This window comes from Crinia signifera, chromosome 3 (genome assembly GCF_055691185.1).
Source record: "Crinia signifera chromosome 3, ASM5569118v1, whole genome shotgun sequence".
Taxonomy (NCBI): domain Eukaryota; kingdom Metazoa; phylum Chordata; class Amphibia; order Anura; family Myobatrachidae; genus Crinia; species Crinia signifera.
Genome location: NC_139219.1, coordinates 106,163,799 through 106,186,693, shown reverse-complemented (window position 1 = coordinate 106,186,693; position 22,895 = coordinate 106,163,799). Strand labels below are relative to the sequence as shown.

Genomic DNA, 22,895 nt, shown 5'->3' with positions numbered 1-22,895 from the left:
GGATACCTGAAGTTTTTAGATTCAGGCTCTTAATTTGTTGTCTAACAAACCTTCCTGTACCTGCATCCACATATGGTTTATGGTCATTGGGTCTACAGCAAGTTGGTTGAAAAGCGTTGGGTCAACACAGTTAGGTCGACACGGTTCTAGGTCAACAAAAGCATTCGATCGACAGGGGTTAGGTCGACAGTCAAAAGGTCGACGGAGTTTTTCACTGTTTTTTGAGCCAACATGTGCTGACAGGCAGTATTTCACGCCCTACTATCCACTACGGGTGTGGTGGGAGAGTAAAATAGTGTGCCGAGTGCAAAGAGACACCGTGCCCGAAGCATTGTGAGCGAAGCGAGGGGATGCGGTGCATTGGAAACTGTGTCCATGTCGACTGTCAACATTCGGGTAAAAAAACAGTGAAAAACCCCATGTTGACCTTTTGACTGTCGACCTATTGCTTGTGTCGACCTATTGACCTGTCGACCTAAACCCATGTCGACCTAATGGTGTCGACCCAACGCTTGTCAACCAACTTGCTGTAGCCCAAAGATCCCAACCCCCACATATTAGGGGCCAATTCTAGACAAAGGACCATATAAAACTCATGGAGCAGTTTTCGGCATTTTGTGTCTTGGATATACATTATGTAGAGGAGCAATTTTAAGATGTTTCTAAGTAATCTGACTAGATTGCTTAGAAATTAAGCCTGGATTGTTCCGTACGTGTACCTCCGAGCAATGGCGGTGTGTGGCCCCACGCGTTGCCATCGTCTGACTAGATTTTGACTAAATGTAATCAAAATCTAGTCAAATCGCCGACCTGTGCTACCCAGAACACTGGCTAGCACAGATTGCCCATACGCACATCGCTGCGTGTGTATGGGCGACCTAGCTGCCGGGAAGCACAAAGGCGATTTCCCTAGTTTGCATGCTCAGTATGCAGGCTAGGAGAAATTGCCCCATGTGTACAGGGCTTTAGAACTTGCTGAGCATGTGTGTGAGAAAAAAGAACTGGTAGTAACCACTGATCGTTATATCTTAACATCCGGCAGTCAACACCCAGTTGATGGTATAGAAGACAGGCTGAACTGGAATGAACTGAGCATTTGATAACATACAGTATGACCGGGGCCTCTCAGATATTAAATTAACTACAAATTGTGTTAAGGAGATTAAACTATTTTTTGGATCAGAGAAAAAAAACCCACATAATACAATAGATAAACAATATGAACCATTTCTGAACACTCATAGCATTTTTAGTTTCAATTAAATAAATTGCTTAATGCATTTTTGGATGTCTGAATTAATTTATTTATACTTGCTGTATGTCATTTTTAATTCTAAAATAAAAAAAGGATTATGATTATTGTATTGTGGTATGGATCACGCTTATTTTCCGGTCACTGTAGGTGTGCATGTTTATATACCTACTAAAGTTAAATAAAGTCTCACCTTTTTTGGAATCCATTAACCACTTAATAGTTTCTTCTGCTTCCTGTGCAGTAGTAGTCTTAATCTGTTTCACATTGTAAGGTTTGCTTATCCCAGTTTTGTCCTTTGGCTATAAAATATACAGGATAAACATTTTACAACTTACAGTCACAAATACAGTTACAAAATACAAATGGCTCGATCCTATTAGTGCCGGAGGGTGCGAGTTGCCTTTCGGGTGCCGTTAAAATGCTGAAAACGGCACCCTTCGCTGGGCCAAATTTGCTTAAAATTGTTCGGAGGTGCAAATTCAGTCCGCCATAAAGTGCGCCTGGTGCCATGATGATTCGCAAGTACGAATCCTCCGCACCTAATAGGATCAACCCCATAGAGGGGAATAAATTTAGCGTTATAACCACAATCTGCCTCCAGAAGGACAAAGACTGTCATTCACCTACTTTTGCACCTAATCTTACAGAAGAATCTGACATGAAAGCCAAGTGAGGGGACAAGGTACAGTAATTGGGGCTCAGGTGTTGATACCATAAAGTGAAAAGCTCATGACACACCCCATTATCATCCTGCAAAAGGACTTCCATTTACTGGCATCCACTGAATCTTGTGCTATACTTTTAAAAGCAAACACTTTGCATGCTTACATCTACTGTGCATTTTGTAGGTACACTCTGACTAATGTAATAAAAACCATCAAATCCAACTGTGGCACATGTAATAAAGTCTCATATGCTTGGGATTCAAGACATAAATCAGGCTAAACCCACCAATATTTGGAATAAAATGGATTGATTGAAATGGAGAAAGCATTGTGTAGTTCATAGGTGCCGATTTAGGTTTTTGCTGGTGGGTGCTCAAGCCAAAAATATAGGGGAGTGGCTTCATGGGAAAGGGGCCTGGCCACAACATAATACTGATTTATATTACGCAGCAAGCACAGTTGTTTTCAATATTCAAATTATAGCAACAGTGCCAAATATGAATGCCCACATACAGGGGCGAATTTATGTGTCAGGCCGCCCCTAGGCACAACATTTTTGGCTGCCCCCCCGCCCCCCCCCCCATATGTATGTATACATGTATGTATATGTGCACCCGCGTTGTATGTATGTATGTATATGTATATATGTATGTATGTATGTATATATATATATATAAATATATATATATACATATATACATACACAGCATAATAGAAAACAAATTACTCAGTCACCAACAACATACGTTGGAAACACACAATAAATAGCTCTGGTACACACCTAAGCACACACTTTTTTTAACATGCCAATTTATTAGCACTTACTGTTTAATTGAAGGTATGCAAATTCAAACAGATAAAGTGCTCCAGATACATTCCGTGCAGCATGAAGAGAGGAGGGAGGGCTCGTAACCTGAGTGCTCACAGCTCAGTGCAGGGAGACGGAGACGGAGTTTTAGCTTGTCAGCGTGTGAGCAGGGAAGACACACTGCCTGCCCTGCATGCACGGAAGGAGGGAGGGACGGGTCACAGTAACTTCAGGCTGCAGTGCCGATGCTGCTGCCCAGAGTGGGACAGTTACAGCGGCAGCCGACGGACAGCAGCAGCAGTGCTGCTGAGCACAGGCATAGCTGTGAGGAGGATGCAGGGAGGCTAGAGAGCTCCTCCTTGCACTGCGGAGCGGCGGCAAGCGACCGCTCTGTAAAGTGTGTGACTGGGTGACAGCAGGTGCCTGCCAGCTGCCGCCCATAACAGGTGCCGCCCCTAGGCCCGTGCCTCACGGGCCTAGTGACAAATCCGGCCCTGCCCACATAGTGCAGGTACAAAAATCCCCCCCACAGTGCCAAAAACATCAATGCCCCCACAGTGCCAAATACATAAAAGCCCACACAGTATCTGTGCCAGCGACGAGGGATGTGGAGCGCAGTGGGACACGGGTGGGTGGTCCACTGCTGAGCGGGTTGGTGCTTATCAATTTCCGTGGGTGCTCGGGCCCTCAAGCACCCACAGAATCGGCACCTATGGTGTAGTTGCATTTATACCCTTTGTGCCAAAAATCTGCACTTTTAGTTGTGCAGATTCTGAGGCAGTTCCAAAGACTAATGTGCACCCTGATATTCCCCAGGCAACCAAGTAAGCGCGTGCAGAGAAGCAGTGCCCCATTCAATGATTACATCATTAGAAACTTTTCTATGCAGAGCTGCTTTTGTTTAACATTGATTGCAAAGCACAAAAAGTATGTGCTGCGCGTGGTTTTTGAACTAGTCCAAAATGCATGGTGCTTTAGCATATCACGTGAATTTTGAACTAGATGCAGTCTAGTTTAAAATGCATGGAGCACATTGCACTGTGTATGGGTGGCATACAAAATGAGAGAGCCTGTTATATGATCCCAGACTTTTAGGGAGGTATTTCAATCCTGGGCTAATTTTTTGTCAGGTGAAAAATCGTCAATTTTGCCTGTTCTTTGTGTGAATTGAACTCGCCCTATTCAATCCCAGTGCTGCTTTTTCGCCCGAGCGAAAATCCAGCATCAGCTAAAACAGCATGGATCTGAGAAATTGCCACAAATTCACATATTTTGGCAAATTCACAGCTGTTTTCGCCCGTTTTTGCAGACCTTTTTCTCCCATCTCGACCCCCCCCCCCAAGAAAAGGTGAAATAGCATTGTCAAAAATGGACTTAAAAACGGGCGAGTTACTGCCGATTTTTCATCTGGCCAGAAAATTTAGCCGGGATTAAATACCCTCCTTGAAAGCATGCTTTCATTTTCTACATCATGTCTATCGAAAAAAAAGATGTATAGTTTTGTATGCTGTAGATTTCAATTACATACTATGTAAATGTCAATCAAAAGTTTTCTGAATCTGTATATAGATAGACACAGCACCTAATTATGTTATAATGCCGCATACAGATTATGACATGTTAGTAAAAATAGGAGAATGACATCACGAAACCCAAGCACTGTATTTTGCATGCATGCTATTTTTGTATCTCTGAAATAAGGGTTACAAAGTCCTGATTTACTGCTCCTTTTAGTTACAGACTTACAGGATGCTCAGGTGCGCCAGGAAGTAGTGTAACTGCTTGCTGAACAGATGTCGGAATGTTGTTTTCTGAAAAAAAAAAAGCTAAATCAATCAGTCAAAATTATTAGTCAATATATTTTACTGTTCCTAATTTTTCCCCAAACTGTGTTTGTTATATAATATATGTGCATAACCAAATAAATGAGCTATAGCATTTGATATGTCTGGAGCTGTGCATCAACTTGCTTGTTGTGTATAGTGGCATGTTTATGGGTGTGATATAAAATGCTGACTTTCAGAATGTCGATATAGTCTGAAATTCAACATTGAGAATGTCAACATGAATATTATGAAACATTGTGAATGTCAACCTTTTTGCTATTGGCATTTTGGACCATGCAACATTTAATACGAACAGTGTACATACCAGCAAAAGAGCTAAAGCATTGTGGCATATGTTAACCTCTGACCCTAAGTTAAAGTTTCTAAAAGAGACCCGCATTACGCAAAGCCGCAGTATAAAGATCTAGTTGTGAAAACTGACCTTTCCCAGTTTAAAAAAGCTTCGGAACAACAGACCAGTTGTTTGGGTGCCGTAACGGTTGTTTTAAATGCCTAGGGCAGGGGTGGCCAAACCTATCCTCGAGATCTACCAACGATCCACGTTTTCCAGGTTACCTAGCTGGTGCACAGCTGTAGTCATTAATAACTGTCACATTTTAAAACATGCTGCATTCATTCCTACTATACATCCGCAGGTTACCTGGAAAACATGCACCGTTGGTAGATCTTGAGGACAGGTTTGGCAACCCCTGGCCTAGGGTGTCTTACTTGCAATTATATGGCAACAGGGGATACCATATTACACCCACATTCAGGGAAAAGGTTAAAAATCAACTGGCCACTCACATGTACATCAACATTCGTTATTTATGTGATTATATGCCCATGCGGGCTGGGATGCAGTTAGAAACCCGGCGGTCGGAATCCCGGTGCTCAAAATCCCGACAGATTAAATCCCGACACTTTCTCCCTCCTTGGGTGTCTACGACACCCATAGAGGGAGAATAAATGAGTGTGCCGAGTGTAGCGAGGCACCGGGCCCACTGCGTGGCGAGCGCAGCGAGCCCTCAAGGGGGGCGATCCACATCCCTCCCTTGTCGGGATTCCGGCGTCTGGATTTTGAATGCAGAGATTCCGACCGGATTCGCTGCACTGTCGCTGTGTTCTAGAGGGCAGGAGCCTTTGCTGCCAGCCCTCGCTGTCACACTATTCAATGCCGCAGGGGATCGTTGCCCCTGATGGCGATTCTTAACCCCTGCAGCGGACGCCGCAGGGAGTCTGGGGACAGCGGCAGGCAGGAAGATGGAAGTCTCCCTACTCCAGAATGTATGTTGGGGGGGTGCGGGCTCCCCGGGACCCAGGCAGCACAAGCTGCCCCCCGGGAGAGCTAGCAGGGGACTGGGTAGGAGGCCGCTAGCACTGCTCCCGATCGTGCATATGTAATGATCGGGAGCAGTGAATATATGAGTATGTGTTGAGCGGCTCTCGGCCCCCTGCTGGCTGTTATGTGTAAAAAATATAAAAAAAAAAAAATTAAATATATATTCATGTGCTGTAAAATAGCATGCCCCTTCAGATAATACAATTCCTGATTGTTTTTACACCAAATAAAAAAAAATAAAACCTTAAAAATATAAATCTATCTAGATGGACCATGGGCCCCTTCAAGTCATGTTTTGATGAGAAAGGCCAGTATTCAATGCCTCAGATTCGCCGTATTTTACAGCGAATCTGGCAATTCGCCAATTGAGAATTAAATGCCATAACCTACCTATTGTTACTATCGGCCTTATTCTAGTTCACTCTTTCTGACAAAATCTTTCTTAGATGGACAAAACCATGTGCACTGCAGGGGGGCAGATGTTACTTGTGCAGAGAGAAGTTGCTGCCATGGTCTAAAATCTAGAATGTTTCCATGGGTGTGGATTATTAGGTAGTGTCTACATAGACAATAGGTCAACCCCAAGAGGTCAACAGGGTCAAGAGTTTGACACGGCAAGAGTCTACATCAGGGGCGTAACTAGAACATTGCAGGGGGGGGGATAATATCTGGGGGAGGGGAAGCAATGGGGATTGAGGGGAGGGTGGAGAGCAAGGGGTTTCACAGGCATGTTTAGTTTGTCATAGTCGCCCCCCCCCCACACACATACACACACTACAAATGGAAGGTCTATCACTCACCAAACATCTCCCATTAAACTGCAGTGCCATGTCTACCCTTTGTAATGTAGCACCAGAATGCCCCATTGGGGATCCAGACGCGGCACTCTCTAATGCGGGTGGCACTGGCCAGGTATCCAATGTGGCAGCACGCCTGGTATCCCATATGTCAGCGCATTGGATGTGTGCCGGGTCTCCTGTACGCTGCGCAGGAAGTGGCATGTCACCTCTGCCTGCGTTGCCCTTACATAAAAAAATATCTAGAAAGAAAAGTTAGGAGGGTGCAGGGGACTGCTGGTCCTTGGGAGCCCCCGGGCCCCATAGCAACTGCATCCCCTGCACCCTCTCTAGTTACGCCACTGGTCTACATGAATAAGGTAGGCACACAAAAAGGTTGACACGTACTTGTGTATTTTGGCGGCGCCCGATTTCAGCATCGTTCGATGAACGCATCGCATCGCATGCCATGTACCCGATGGCATGCGATGCGACGCGATTTTGACCCCCTATGCGATAAAAAATCGTATAAGCACCCTAAAGGGTGCTTTTGAGCACCCTAATGGGTGCTTACAATGTTAAATGCAACCCCACGCCACCCCCCCCACTATAAGCGTGAACCCGAAGCGTGGCGAGCGCAGCGAGCCCGCGAGGGGCGGCGGTACGCGTCCTACGACCTTTTCATACCCCCACTATCCACGTCGGCGTGGAGTTGAGAATAGAAAGTGTGGCGAGCGCAGCGAGCCACCGAGCCCGAAGCGTGGCGAGCGGACGCGGATACCTTCACAGGTATACGCGTCCCCTGGCGGGCTTCACAGGTGTCCGCGGACACCTGTGAAGCCCGCCAGGGGACGCGTTAGGGTGCTTATACAATGTTTAATCGCATCGCATCGTATGGCATTGTATGCCATGTACAATGGCATACAATTTGAAAATTGTATGCCATCGTACACTATGGCACGAAATCGCATCGCATCGCATGCGTTATGGTATGCGATGCGATGGGCGCCGCCAAAATACACAAGTACCGTTTTTTTTTTGTCAATGTCAACAACTGTCAGCATGGACCCTCAATTAGTGAACTTTTGTACCCTCAGACACTATTATATTCTCCCACTGCGCTGACATGGATAATGAGATAAGAACAAATCATGAGAAAATCATGTCGACCTTGTCATGTGTCTAGGATTGCAAGTTGACAATTTGACCCTGTCGACCATTTGCATTTTAACCTTTGAGGTAGACCTGTTTGACTGTCTATCTACACACTGTAGATCTATCAACCGGAACCATGTTTCCAGCACCTTGTTGAATCCATGCCACAAAGAATTCAGACTGTGCATAGGGATGTCCTAGCTGATCCTAAATACTATTTAGCATGTACTGCTGCAAACTGTCCCTTAAAGTATCTCCCCAACATCTCAATCTTCAGAAACTTATTTCAAAAACAATTTTTATTGAGGCCTCTGTAAGAATACATTACCAAGGACACATGGACAAAAAGTTTCCTTACTTCAAGCAAAAAGGAGAAAAGGAAATGTCTTTCTGTGTGGTGCACCTCATGAGAAAAATAGCATAAAATTTAGCTTTTATTAACTTATATTAAAAGACAAAGAGGCGAAATATAGACAAAACAGTGAAACATAAAACACGGACAGTGTATTAAAAAGGATAAGCAAATTTATCCTCACTCAGTGTGGCCCAATTCCCCTGTGGTCCCCTTTAAGAGTTTGCAAACGGTGTTTCTTTTTTAATTAGAACCGTGCTGACAGGCAGTGAGTACTAGTATTGTGGGAGTACAACATGCTTTACTGTATGTGCCCTGTCAGATTGGAGTTGTGTCCAGAAATCTGGAAATGCCTATCACCTTAAGCACTATGGCTTGGAAACTGTGTAACCAATATACCAATTAATCCCAGATAGTGTGGTATTAATTAGGGAGTTACAGAGGCCCCTCCAAAAAGCACACCAGTGTCTGAGCAATCACCATACAATTGGGACTGCAGATCTCCCCAGCCTGCGGTAGCCAATGAGGATTGCCACTCCTCTGGCACCCCGTGTTAGCCGGGGGTATAGAGATGATACACTGGTGGTTAACCCTTCAAGAGCTAAGGCATGCAGTGGCGTGTCAAATACAGCGCCGTCCGAGTTATTGCCCGCTCTAGAAGGTAAGGAGGAAGCTCATACACAGCGAGCAAGGCAGGCGGCAGCGTGTCAAGTACAACGCTGTCCGTCTTATAGCCTGCTCCTAATAAATACAAGGTAGCGGCAAAAGTAAACAGACTATGATGAGCGGCGACGTGCCAAATACAACGCCGTCATACTTAACACCAGCTCTGTAAAACAGCAAGCTGCAGCACAGACGTCTCACGCTGCAGCCTGAGACAATTAGTGAGCCCAGTGGAGACTGGCATTCACTCGGTCTAAAAATTAAACTAGACACAATCAAAATGCAGTATAAGTGGGGAGGGGAAGAGGGAATAACACACTGAGGGTTAGGTCAGTGTACACTTTGCAAACAGAGCTTCATCAGGACCAACCTGGCAGGTCCCCGGAAGCCCATTATATACCTGCTGCCTTAATGATTGATTCACATGAGGTGTTGCAGGTGGGTGTGTGCAATACGCCCATTCATTGGTCATTCATCCCGTGGGTGTGTGTATGGTAATCCACATTCTAATGCTGGATTGAATCTTCTCCTGCACGGCATACACACCACATATCTGCAGGTGTGTAGCCTCCATGCAATTTTTGTACACACAATAATTTTAAACCTGAATTTTATGGTGAACATAACGTGCATCGGTGGAATACCGTGCACATAAGGATATATACAGGCATGTGCCTGACTTTTTCAACATATGTGTCACACAGTGGTAATAATAAACAAGTGAAAAATGTTTATCAGAAAGATGAAGATGACCAAAGCACTAAGATTTTGTTAGATGTTAACTGTTGCGGTTAATCTCCCCACAGGGACAACATTCTCACATCTAAATTCCATTCTGTGCTGGAAACACCACACATCTGCAGGTATGTAGCCTCCATGCAATCTTTATACATAGCATGGTTTCAGACCTGAATCTTATGGTGAACATAACGTGCATTGGGAGAATACCATACACATAGGGATATGCTAACATAACAGCATCCTGATGCTGGATTGAATCTTCTCCTGCACGGCATACACACCACATATCTGCAGGTGTGTAGCCTCCATGCAATTTTTGTACACACAATAATTTTAAACCTGAATTTTATGGTGAACATAACGTGCATCGGTGGAATACCGTGCACATAAGGATATATACAGGCATGTGCCTGACTTTTTCAACATATGTGTCACACAATGGTAATAATAAACAGGTGAAATAATGTTTATTAGAAAGATGAAGATGACCAAAGCACTAAGATTTTGTTAGGTGTTAACTGTTGCGGTTAATCTCCCCACAGGGACAACATTCTCGCATCTAAATTCCACTCAGTATATTCATTCATTCTGTGCTGGAAACACCACATATCTGCAGGTGTGTAGCCTCCATGCGACCTTTATACATAGCATGGTTTCAGACCTGAATATTATGGTGAACATAACGTGCATTGGGAGAATACCATACACATAGGGATATGCTTGGGCATGTGCCCGACTTTTTCAACATATATGTCACAATAATAATGATAGAGAAGTGAGAAAATATTTATTAAAGAGATGATTTTGTTGAGTGTTAACTATTGCAGTTAATCTCCTATCATTCTCATATCTGGATTCCACTCTGGAAATTTGTTCACCCTCTACTAGACAGGTTGATGGGCGAAAGGGAGAAAGATGGGTAAAAGGACAAGTATAACGAGAAAAAAAAAAAAAAAAAAAAATAAATAAAAATATATATATATATATATCTATATATATATATATATAGATATATATATATATATTCTTGCTAACCTGTGAGAACACAGGGGTAAATTGTTCTACAAGTCAATTGGCTTGGAGGTGCCTTACATATATCACATGTATGTTGATCTCTGTTCTATATGATCCGTCAGAGTTTGGGACCTTAGTAAGGCTAAATGTTCAAGGACTGAGTTCTGCTTGTGGTTAAATGTACATTGATGTCACATATCCGCGCCTGCTGAGGCGTAATCTGGGTTGGTGACATCCCCATAGTTCGGAGGCCAAAGGAGGGGGGGGGGGGAAGAGAAAGGGGAAAGAGAAAAAAAGGGAGGAGAAAAAGAGGGGGGGGTGGTGTTGTGGCGGCATATGTCCTGTATACCTATGGTGGTGTCACTATAAGGAAACCGCAAATGTTTCCATACTGGGTATTAAGGTGCCGTACGGATCTGATGACATCTGCGCCAGCCACAATAGTCTTACGTGATGAGCATACACCTCTGAGTATGTAAATGTTCATCTGATATAATTGGAGATGTGTGGTCATGTGAAAATGTGTGTAAGGACATTGATAGCTATAGTCCCATGCCAGGGAAAGTGAAAACAAACTTAAAAATCAGGTGAGAGTGAAAAAACAGAAACAAAAACCACTAGTGATATCTTCCTGGAACAGGAGTGTCTTGTAAGTGTTAAATGACGCCAGGGGAATAATTCCCTGGTGAATTGTGTAGGTGAGGGGTATACCTGAAGTGATGGATTAGGAGGTATAGTGTGTCCCATCTTCTTGTGGGACTACACCACACCATCATTGGTGTGCCGTGAAAATGGGGGAAGGAGCATGAAAAATTGTCCCCTGTATACTATAATGTGTGATCATTAATGAGGTTGGGAATATGTAACCATACTTTTTAATGGGAGTGAATAAATATAGTGATCGGGGAGACACAGATTCCACTTGAGGAGGCTTGGTCATGGTATCTGAGTGTGGTAGGTCGGACTCCAAGAAAAGAACTTCAGGGTAAGAAGAGGGACAATGATAAGGGAACAATCGGCAAATGATGATTTAAAGTGATTTCTTTTACAGATAGACCGAGAAATTGTTCTCTTCATTGAGTCCCTTAGGGGACATCGTGTCCATCAAGAAGATTAGTCGAGTCTCTTGCTTCAAGAGCTCGCGGTCCCAGTCTCCTCTCCTTATTCCCATCACAATTTTCATCATACCAAATGCCTTCAAACCCATGGGATTACTTCCATGATATTTGAAGAAATGCCTAGCAACAGGTGTCAGGGCTTTGAACTGGGATCGATGCCTGGGAGCATTTCTGATGCTGAGGTGGTGTTCTGACAGTCTCTTTTTGAGAGGTCGGCGGGTTTTGCCAATATAGTGCTTACCGCAGGGGCACTCTAAATTGTAGATAACCCCTGCGGTATCACAGGTGATGTTTTGGCCTATCCTCCACGTCTTCCCGTATCTGTCAGTATATGATTGACAGGGAATCATCAGGGAACATGTTTTGCAAGTGCCACACTTGAATGAGCCCTTCTTTGAGATGGTAATCTGGGTTTCTTTCTCGAGGTGGCTGTGAACTAACATGTCCCTGAGATTGTCACTACACCTCCAACTGATATCCACTCTGTCCCCTAGGATCTTTTCCAGATCTCTATCAGTCTTGAGAATGTGAAGATGTTTATTCAACACACTTTGGACCTCTCGCCATTCACGGCAGAAGGTTCCAATGAACCTTATTTTCTCAGGTTGGTCATTTTTTTTTTTTTTTGACCGGGTACCAGGAGTTGTTCCCTGTCACATCTGTGAACTTCCTTCCTGGCTTTGCGGATAGCCCTCTTGCTGTACCCTCTGTGAATGAGTCTGTTATCAAGCTGGTCAGCTCTTTCTTCATAGGTGGTTTGTCCTGAGCAGTTGCGCTTGGTTCTCAAATATTCCCCTTTGGGAAGTCCCTTGATGACCGGGGGAAAGTGCGCACTGCTGCTGTGTAGCAGGGAGTTAGTGGCCGTACTTTTCCGGAAGATGTCCGTGGATATGGACCCATCTCTCTCAATGCTGATGCGGAGGTCTAGGTATTCTACCTCTTTCTGGCTGGTATGGAAGGTAAGTTTGAGGTTTAGCTTGTTGTCATTCAGCTTCCTCATAAACTCTATGAACAGACCAATGTCCCCTTCCCACACTATCAGCAAATCATCAATGTAACATAACCACAATAATATGTGGTCAGTGTAGGTCTCATGCTCCTCAATAAATACACACTCCCGCTCCCACCACCCCAGGTACAGGTTCGCATACGTGGGGGCACATGTGCTACCCATCGCGGTCCCCTGTACCTGGAGGTAGAATTTGTCCTCACACACAAAGTAGTTTTTGGATAAAACAAACCGCAGCAATTTTACAAGGAATTCGTTAAGAGGGGTATCTCGATCCATACTTAGAAAGTATTTGGCAGCGTGTATACCATGCGTGTGGATAATGCTGGTATACAGGCTTTCCACATCGCATGTTACCAGCCAGGCATCAGCATTGAGGGTAATTCCTTGTATTTTGTTTAAGACATCCATTGTGTCACGTACATGGGATGGTAGTGTGGTAACATACTTTCTGAGATAGTGATCCACAAATTGTGAAGCTTTCTCAGTGAGACTACCCATCCCTGACACAATGGGTCTGCCCGGGGGATTTCTCTCGCACTTGTGAATTTTGGGCAGGAGATACAGGGTTAGGATCTTCACATTCTTAACTTGTAAAAAGTCGTATTGTGTTTTCACAAGGGTCCCATCCCTGTAGGCTTGCTCAATCAGCCTCTGATATCCCTCTAGATAATCATTAGTGGGGTTGAAGGTAAGTTTTCTATAGCAGGAGGTGTCACCAAGTTGGCGTGCAAGTTCTTTGGTGTATTTGTCTCTTGCCCATAACACCACATTACCCCCTTTATCGGAAGGCTTTATTACAGTGTCCTTCCATCCCCTGATCTCCCTGAGTGCCTCTCGTTCTGCTGCACTGATGTTGTCTTCAAAGTGACGAGATTGTTTTGATGCCTCTAACCTGTCAAGATCTTTACTGACTACTTCAAGGAAGACTTTTGCCTGTGGGCATATTGTGAAGTCCGGTGTGAAGGTGGATCGTTTTTTGAGTGTTTTGGTACTGATGTCAGTTGTGGGTGACGTCGACACATCCGAATCTTCATTTGTATCGAGTTCCTCTAGGATTTGTATCATCCTGGTGTCTTGACTATCAAGCCATTGATCAATTGGCGGTTGTAGTGGGTCATTATTCAGGAGATCTTGTACCAGGGTCTCCTGAGTACTGGAGAGATTTTCTGTTCTTTTCTGAAAGAATTTTTTAAGGAGTATTTTCCTTACATAAAGATGTAAGTCTTTCTCATACTCAAAGCGGTTGAGGTTTTTTGAGGGTGAGAAACTGAGGCCTTTGTGAAGGATAGAGATTTGTGCCTCGCTGAGAACATGGTCCGTGAGGTTTATGATTTTGAGGGAGTCATCAGCTACTTCCTGTACCTTCTCCTCTCCCTGAAATCTTCCCTCCACTCCCTGCGTTCTCTTTTTCCTCTTCTTCGGTCCCCGCCTTGTCCTCCTAAATCGTGTCCCAGGTTCTCTCTCAGATCCCTGGGACTGACCCCTAAAAAATCCCGCCTGGTTCTTGTACTATAAGATGAGCCTGGTTGATCACTCTCGGAGGAATCCACATCTGACGTGGTATAACCTGTGTGAGTGACACTGATGGGTTTGGTTCTATTGTGGAACCCCCATCTGTACACCCTGTTATTTTTAAAATCATCCTGGTCTCTCAACATTTTATTCTTTTTTCTGCTAACTGTCTCTTTCTCAATGTTATCAAGCTCTAGTTTGATTTTGTGATACATTTTTTGAAATTTTTCTAAGGATTCAAACTTCTTTAGTTTCTCACTAAGAGTCACAATTTCTTGTGTGTGTCTTGTTAGCATGATTTCATCATGCTTAATCAGTATACCCATGAGATTGATAGAGCAGGTTGTGAGTGTCTTCTCCCATTCCGTTTTCAATGTATCATCCGCCAGTTCAAATGACGGAAACACCCTGGGCCTCAGGCCTCTAGGGGTTATCTGTTGTTTTATGTAGTTTTCAAATGTGGCTTTGTTCCAGAATGTTCTGGTCTGTTTTGCCATCGCTGACTTAAGGCTATGAATGTCATTTTGCCAGTCTTCTTGTGTGGTATCAATATGCGTGATATCTCTATTAAACATACTCTCCAGACTTTTTTGAAAATTAGTTTGCCTGTTGGTTAATTCTTGATTAAGACTGAAGGAGACTGGTGTCGACATGTTGGGTGGGAGAGACATTCTACACAGTCAGGGGCTAACCGGAAGAATACCAGGATTTGTACAGTAAAGGTTGAGTAAATATTAATATTTCACAAATGTGCCGTGCTGACTGACACAAGAAAGTGAAGTTAATTCACTAAATTCAACTTGGTTTTTTGGGGGACAGGGGGAAAGGACGGTCAGTCGCACAGGTTTATTTACAAATGTATTTCAGACAGGACCCTCATGGAAGTAGAATTATTCCTTTATATTTAGGAAGAGGGTGCATTGTATGCCATGTACAATGGCATACAATTTGAAAATTGTATGCCATCGTACACTATGGCACGAAATCGCATCGCATGCGTTATGGTATGCGATGCGATGGGCGCCGCCAAAATACACAAGTACCGTTTTTTTTTTGTCAATGTCAACAACTGTCAGCATGGACCCTCAATTAGTGAACTTTTGTACCCTCAGACACTATTATATTCTCCCACTGCGCTGACATGGATAATGAGATAAGAACAAATCATGAGAAAATCATGTCGACCTTGTCATGTGTCTAGGATTGCAAGTTGACAATTTGACCCTGTCGACCATTTGCATGTCAACCTTTGAGGTAGACCTGTTTGACTGTCTATCTACACACTGTAGATCTATCAACCGGAACCATGTTTCCAGCACCTTGTTGAATCCATGCCACAAAGAATTCAGACTGTGCATAGGGATGTCCTAGCTGATCCTAAATACTATCTAGCATGTACTGCTGCAAACTGTCCCTTAAAGTATCTCCCCAACATCTCAATCTTCAGAAACTTATTTCAAAAACAATTTTTATTGAGGCCTCTGTAAGAATACATTACCAAGGACACATGGACAAATAGTTTCCTTACTTGGAGGTGGTGGTCTCTGTGGTGGACGTGATCGAGGCCTGTTGGGAACTGACAGTGATCTACTTGGTGAACAGGAGCGTACTTCACCAACACTCTCAAGCTCCTTCTTTAGAACCAGCAAGTCTGTGTCATCTATAAAAATAATGGATATACATACAGTTATCTGTACCCTGAAATACCATTTTTGTAGCTTACTGCTGTCAGTATGAATAATTATATTTGTAATGACCCTTTCTCTGCAGACAGTGAGTTGGCCACATATACTGTATATGAGGGAAATGGGGGGGGGGGTATTCAAGGGACAACAATGATAGTAAGATGTACTGGCAAGAAACGTAATGTTGATGAACTAGCATGAAAACCAATAAACCTTCCTTATAAACATGCTGCATATCTACTTCCTAAAATATACTCTCCCTTCCCCCATACACTGACCTCAAAGCCACTGGTGTGCTGCTCATTATGCGTACATGATTAATACATTCATTAATTAGTAAATCCAGCTGCAACTAGGGGGGCGCATGGGATACCCATAAATACATGCAGGAGTCGAGCCAGATTAGTGCCTTGCCAAGCTTCAGCCCTGGTAAATCACACAATTCCCATGTACTTCCAGCTGCATAAGTGCATTCAGGAAAAATAAAACATTGGTCTGGTCTCAAAATGATAAGCTACCCTGCTCATGAAATAGGTGATCACAGTGGACAATGGAAAGTTTGCAGTGAGAAAAAGCGCTAGGTGAAAGGGCAATGTTCTTGGTTATGGGACAAAAAAACTAAAAGGATCAAACTCCCCAGATGATGGCCTTCCCCAATACAGACTCTCACCACTACAGTCCATCATGAATGCAGCTGCAAGGCTAATCTTCCTAGCCAGACTTTCATCATCTGCAAAGCTACTGTGTCAGTCCCTTCATTGGTTACCTGTATTCTACCGTATTCATTACAAAATTATTTTACTCACACACAAAGCCATAAACCAAACTACACCAACATACATCTCTTCTCTTATCTCAAAATATCTTCCAACCCGACCTCTTCGCTCCTCACAAGATCTACGTCTCTCTTCCACACTAATTACTCGCTCACATTCCCAACTGCAGGACTTTTGTCAGGCTGCACCCACTCTGCAGAATATCACCCCATGCACAATAAGACTCTCCTCCAGTCTCCAAACCTACAAGCGTTCCCTGAAAACTCACCTCTTCAGGCAAGCTTATCAAATTCCAGAACCAGCCACTTAACCTTCATATAACGTTCCTATCTAATCACATCCCCAATCTACAGTCCACACATATCCACTCTTTCTTTTTCACATTTTCCATCCTCCTGACCCCTGGCCAAACTGCTGGGTCACCGTATCCTATAGCACACCAGGAACCTTTGCATTCTGGTGGAATTAATGCCTATTTTGCTATAGATTGTAAGCTTGCGAGCAGGGCCCTCATACCGTTGAAGGACTGTAAATTGCCAGTTTGTTGTATAACTGTCTTCTATTGTAAAGCGCAGTGGAATATGCTGCGCTATATAAGAAACTCTTAATAAATAATACATAAATAAATGATTTGGCCATTACCTTTAAATGAGTGTGGCTTCTTTGGAGCTGCCCTGGAAGCTTGTGTTGCAGGTAGCTGTTCATTCCCATAAGACACATAATCACCAGCTGCTGACTCATCAGTCATCAGATGAGGAGGCACCACATAATCGGAGTCATCGTCCAATATATCACCTGCAGGGGGAGTCACTAAATGTGAGGGATTTGCCAGCAGTCAAATAAAAACAAAATACATTTAAGAGCACTAAGTACTGTGGTCAGGTAAGTCTGGATGTATGGTTGGCTAAAACGTAAACTAATATACTTCCTAGAACCACATATCTAGCAACCCAGTTATAGGTGTTTCCTGTCAATCTTTATATGGGCCACGTTTTACATTTATTTTCACATGGAAAAATTGTACATAAAAAGAGCTGGAGTTATAACATTAATAGTATAAACTTGTACCTACCTTCTGACTCATAGTCCAGACTGGAAAAATCAAAACTCTCCTCTAGTAGACAGGAGTTGGCATTTGGTGACAGGAGAGCTATACTGTCCCGATTACGTGCAATTTCTTCCTGTACACCCTTCAGCCAATCTTTTATCTTTGGTCTTATTTTTAATGTTTTTCCTTTCACCTAAAAGAAGACAAAAAAAAAACAACAATGAATAATGCATGGAACCTACATGTATAGCCGATGTGTAGGTTAAAAAAGCTTCTGGTAAGGGAAGCAGAAAATAAATGCCATGGGGTCAGTGTCAGTTTGTAAAATCCAGCCCTTCTGATTGTGTATACTGTATGTCTGAAATGTAAACATTTTAAAAGCCGTAACTTGCTAGAAAATGCATTGCCCTTTTAAATATGAGGCATAGATATAACCAGAAGTGCCAGCGCTTTGTATATAAACCTTATTAATTGATTCAAAAGTCACATTGGTCATAACTCAGCGCTAAAGAAAATGGAAAAGAAGTGGTATGATGAATCATGATTTTTTATTTACTGCCAAATCAATTTATTAAAATGAAATGACCTATGTAAATCTCACTAGTACAGCAATCATGTTATTACTTAATCATGCAAACAGCATATACAGTAGTATAAATATATAAATCCCAGAATTCTGGGATTTATGAGCTTATGCCATATTTTGACTGCATTATGTAATTACATAATTAAACGGCTATACCATTTTTCTTTTTTTAGCCCAGAGGGGTGACCATAGTGACAAGAAAAAAAAATGTTTTTTTATACACCGTAGTAAACAGAGCATTAAATGTGTGCCGTGACCACATCTGCAACAGGTGTCTACAATATATTCCTAGCATGGTCAAAATTGAATGTGTATAGTCAATATCGGTGGTTCTGGGCTGAGAGGAGTTTAAGGGAAATTGCAGTCAAAAACAGCCATAGCCAAAATCGTAATGTGTGCATGCACCTTAAACCACATCGATTCTTCTAGTTACATTTGCACAGTCATGTATTTTGTAGGATTATAGCCAGGTGTATGATTAACCAATCATATTAAAAGGTGTTAATGATCATCTTTTCCATATGTAGGTTGAAACAAGGTCATTAACTCAAACAGAAACAGTTGTGTAGAAGGCTTAAACTGGGTAAGGAACAGCCAAACTGCTACAAAAGGTGAGGTTGTGGAAGACCATTTCATGTCACAGGTCATATACAGTACCATGGCAAGACTAAGCGCAGCAACAAGACACAAGGTACTTCATCAGAAAGGTCTCTTGTAGGCAAATATTTTAAAGCAGACTGGGGTTTCAAGTTGTGCTTTTTTCAAGAAAATCAAAGAAATGGGCCACGTTGAGAACCGTAGATGCAGTGGTTGGTCAATAAAACTTAGGGGGAAATTTACGAAGATGTGTATTCTATTTCACATGTGATGTTGCTATAAGCAACCAATCAGATCCTGTCTACAATCTTCTAGAGCAGGCATTCCCAACCACGGTCCTCAAGGCACACCAACAGTGCAGGTTTTGTAGATATCCAGGCTTGAGCACAGGTGACTTAATTAGTATCTGAGGGATTCTGATTAAACCATCTGTGCTGAAGCCTGAATATCACTAAAACCTGCACTGTTGGTGTGCCTTGAGGACCGTGGTTGGTAATGCCTGTTCTAGAGGGTGCTAAATAAATAAGAAGTAGATTCTGATTGGTTGCCTATAGCAACATCACATGTGAAGTAGAATACACATCTTAGTAAATTTCCCCCTTATAAAATAAAAAAAATAAAATAAATAAAGAAAAAAAAAATTCCCCCTTAGTGTTCATATGAAAGGCACATAAATGCTTACTTCCCTTCAAAATCGTAAAATGTCCAGCATTGCCCAGGTACCTAATTCCTTGTGTCTTATTGTATCTCTCTTTGAATGATTTTGGGGAAGTTGCTTGTATAGAATATAGCAACTCTGGTTTATATATATATTTTCTGCCCCCTTAATTTCCCTTTAAAAATCGAATAAATTGGGTTTAGAGGTTTTCACCCTAAAATGACCATGAGTGGGGTTGGCAATCTCACTCAGTGTGTATCTTGCCAAATGTATCCGCACTAGGATCAGAAGAATCGGGGTGAATACATCTCTGAAGTTCGTAGAGATGGTTGCTTTGACTGGCTGGGATAGAGCCAGCAGTCATAGTGCGGGTCGGCACAAATGACGGAGTAGGTGGCGTTTCCTTAAAAATTATTTCAGGGATCTAGGATGTTAGTTAAAGTCAAGCACATCAAGGGTAATTTTCTCAGAAATAATACCTGCACTTGTCAAGGGAGACAGAGGGAACTTATGGAGCTTAATGCATGGCTAAAGAGATGGTGTAGAGGGGTTTGGGTTCCTAGAGCACCGGTCTGACTTTTCATACAGGGGCCATCTATACAGCAGTGACAGAATGCACCTGAATGTAAAGGGGATGGCAGTGCTGGGAGGCAGGATGGCTAGAAGGTTGGAGGAGTCTTTAATCTAGACATGGGGGGGATACAGAAAGTAGCAATAGGCTAGAAAGACAGTAGTGAGGAGCTGGAAAGCAAGATAATGGAGGTTGGAGAGGGGGAGTTGGGAAAGTAAACTGAAATTCAAAAAGCTTGGCAGGCAAAATTGAAGAACTACAGGAATTACAAAAACAGAAATCTAGGAGTCACACGATTGGGCTATACATATGGAGGAATACACCATTTTCAGAAAAGAGAGGGGAAATAGAAGGGGGGCGCCTTTATGTAAGAACAAAGTTAAAACCAAGTGGGAAGGAAATGAGCTTGGGGATAGCGGAGGCCGTGTGGGTAGTGATAACTGATAATAACAATAAACATTAAAGGGATGAGGCACTACTTTTAGACCAAATCAAAAATTCAGCAGATCAGGGACAGGTATTAATTATTGGGAATTTAACTTTCTAGACATCCACTGAACTAATGAGACCAGTACATCAGCTAAAAGCAGTGGGTTCTTACTCAAGGATCAGTTCATCACACAATCGGTTAAAGCACCGACTTGTAAAAGCGGTTATTGGATTTAGTCACAAATAATATATATTTGGTTTCAAAGATCAAAGTAATAGAACATCTGGGAAACAGTGACCACAACATGATCTCACTAGACATCAACTTCTGTAAAAAAACAACATACAAGACCAGCTAAAATATTACATTTTAGGAAGCAAACTTTAAATTATTCAAGGAATCTTTAAAATAATTGAATGGGAAGTGTTATTTGAGGAGGGAAATGCAGAGGAAATGTGGGAAACCCTAAATAATTTGTTAGAAACACAAACTATTAAATATATCCCAAAAAGACAATAAGGTTAAAATCCATAAGAAAAAGCCAGCATGGTTGGACAAAAAAGTAAAGACAGCAATAAATAATCAGACAAAAGCATTTAAATTTTCCAAGGTTAATGGGAATGAGGAGGCGTTCAGTAAGTACAGATGCGTAAATAACATTTGTAAAAGTATAATCAAAGTTGCTAAAAAGGAAAAAGAAGAGTGCATAACCACTGAGAGCAAAACCAATCCTAAAAGAAAAGAATAATAAAAAAGAACATAGGTCCATTAACCAATATCAATGGAAATAGCTTGACTGAGTATAATGAAAAAGCAGAACTGTTAAACACATTTCATCAGTGTTTACTAGGGAGAGGCAGACAGTGGAACCCACAGGTACCATAAATTGGAAAAGCCAGCTAGAACTTAATATTGAATTACAACAGATGAGATAAAAAGAGGCTCATCAAAATCAAAACAAACAAATCCCCAGGTCCGGATGGGATTCATCCTAGGGTTCTAATGGAATTAAGGTAGGAATTAGCAAACCTTTTGTATTACATTTTTGAGAACTCATTTTCATCTGGTAAGGTGCCTAAGGACTGGAGAATAGCAGAGGTAGTACCAATATTCAAAAAAGGAAAAACCCAGCAAATTATAGACTTGTGAGCTTAACATCAATAGTGGGTGAATTATTTGAGAGAATTTTAAGAGATGGTATCCAAAACAATTAGAGCTCCATAGTATAATCAGTATTAACCAACATGGGTTTGTGAAAATTTGCTTGTGTCAAACAATTTTATTAAGCTGTTATGAGGAAATCAGCAACAATTTAGACAATGGAAATGCTGTTGATGTGGTCTTCTAGGATTGCCACATAACAGGTTGATAAATAAAATGGAAGATTTGGGACTAGGGGTAAAGTTTTTGTAGGTAGGTAGGAAACTGGTTGAGGAATAGAGAACAGTGAGCGGTTGTAAATTAACTGGTATCATACAGTACTTGATACTGCACCAAAGTGGAGTGCCACAGAGGTCAGTGCTAGGGCCCCTTTTACTTAACATATTTATTAATGATATTGGGGTGGGTATTCGCAGCAAAGATTCCATCTTTGCTGATGACACAAAAGTGAGCAGAGTAATTAGATCAATCAATCCACACTTCAGAGTAATCTTAATAAACTAGCAGAGTGGGTAAAAAATTGGAAAATGAGGTTCAATGTGGATAAATGCAAGGTTTTGCATCTTGGAAGACATAACCAGTGTGCTAGTTGTAACTTAAGTGGGTTTGCGTTGGGTATTTCAGAACTGGAAAAGAATCTAGGCGTCCAAATTGATAACAAACTGGATTGTAGTGCTCAGTGTCATGTAGCAACAAATATGGCCAACAGGATACTAGCCTGTATAAGAAGGGGTATGAAGACTAGGGACTCTACAAAGCCTTGGTTAGACCACACCTAGAATGCGGAGTACATTTCTGGGCCCCGTACTATAGAAAGGACAGAACTGGAAGAAGTCCAAAGAAGAGCAACAAAGCTAATAAAGGGGTTGGAGAATTTAAACTATGAGGACAGATTGAACAAATTGGGATTATTTACACTAAAAAAGAGACTTTTAAGGAGAAACAAGCTAATCATGTACAAATATATAAGGAACGGTCAGGCAACCTTTTCACTTTGAGGAAGGGCTCTAGAACACGTCGGCATGAGTACAATAGAGGAAAGAAGATTTGTTCACTTAGAAGGAAACATTTTTTTAAGGTCAGGGCAGCCATATTGTGGAACTCTCTTCCTGGATAGGTGGTGCCGGCAGACACAATGAATACG

General features: G+C 42.3%; 1 protein-coding gene across 2 annotated transcripts in view; it reads right to left on the bottom strand.

Annotated features, from left to right (window-relative positions):
* The window catches only part of SYNJ2 (synaptojanin 2), a 145,376-nt gene that overhangs the window by 7,762 nt on the left and 114,719 nt on the right, over nt 1-22,895 (bottom strand). For both annotated transcript variants that reach the window (XM_083176346.1, XM_083176347.1), the window contains 5 exons: nt 17,773-17,941; nt 17,343-17,495; nt 15,768-15,899; nt 4,475-4,539; nt 1,446-1,554 (listed from right to left, as the gene is read on the bottom strand). In XM_083176346.1, the coding sequence (XP_083032472.1) occupies nt 1,446-1,554; nt 4,475-4,539; nt 15,768-15,899; nt 17,343-17,495; nt 17,773-17,941 (628 nt within the window). The remainder of the gene's footprint in view (nt 1-1,445; nt 1,555-4,474; nt 4,540-15,767; nt 15,900-17,342; nt 17,496-17,772; nt 17,942-22,895) is intronic.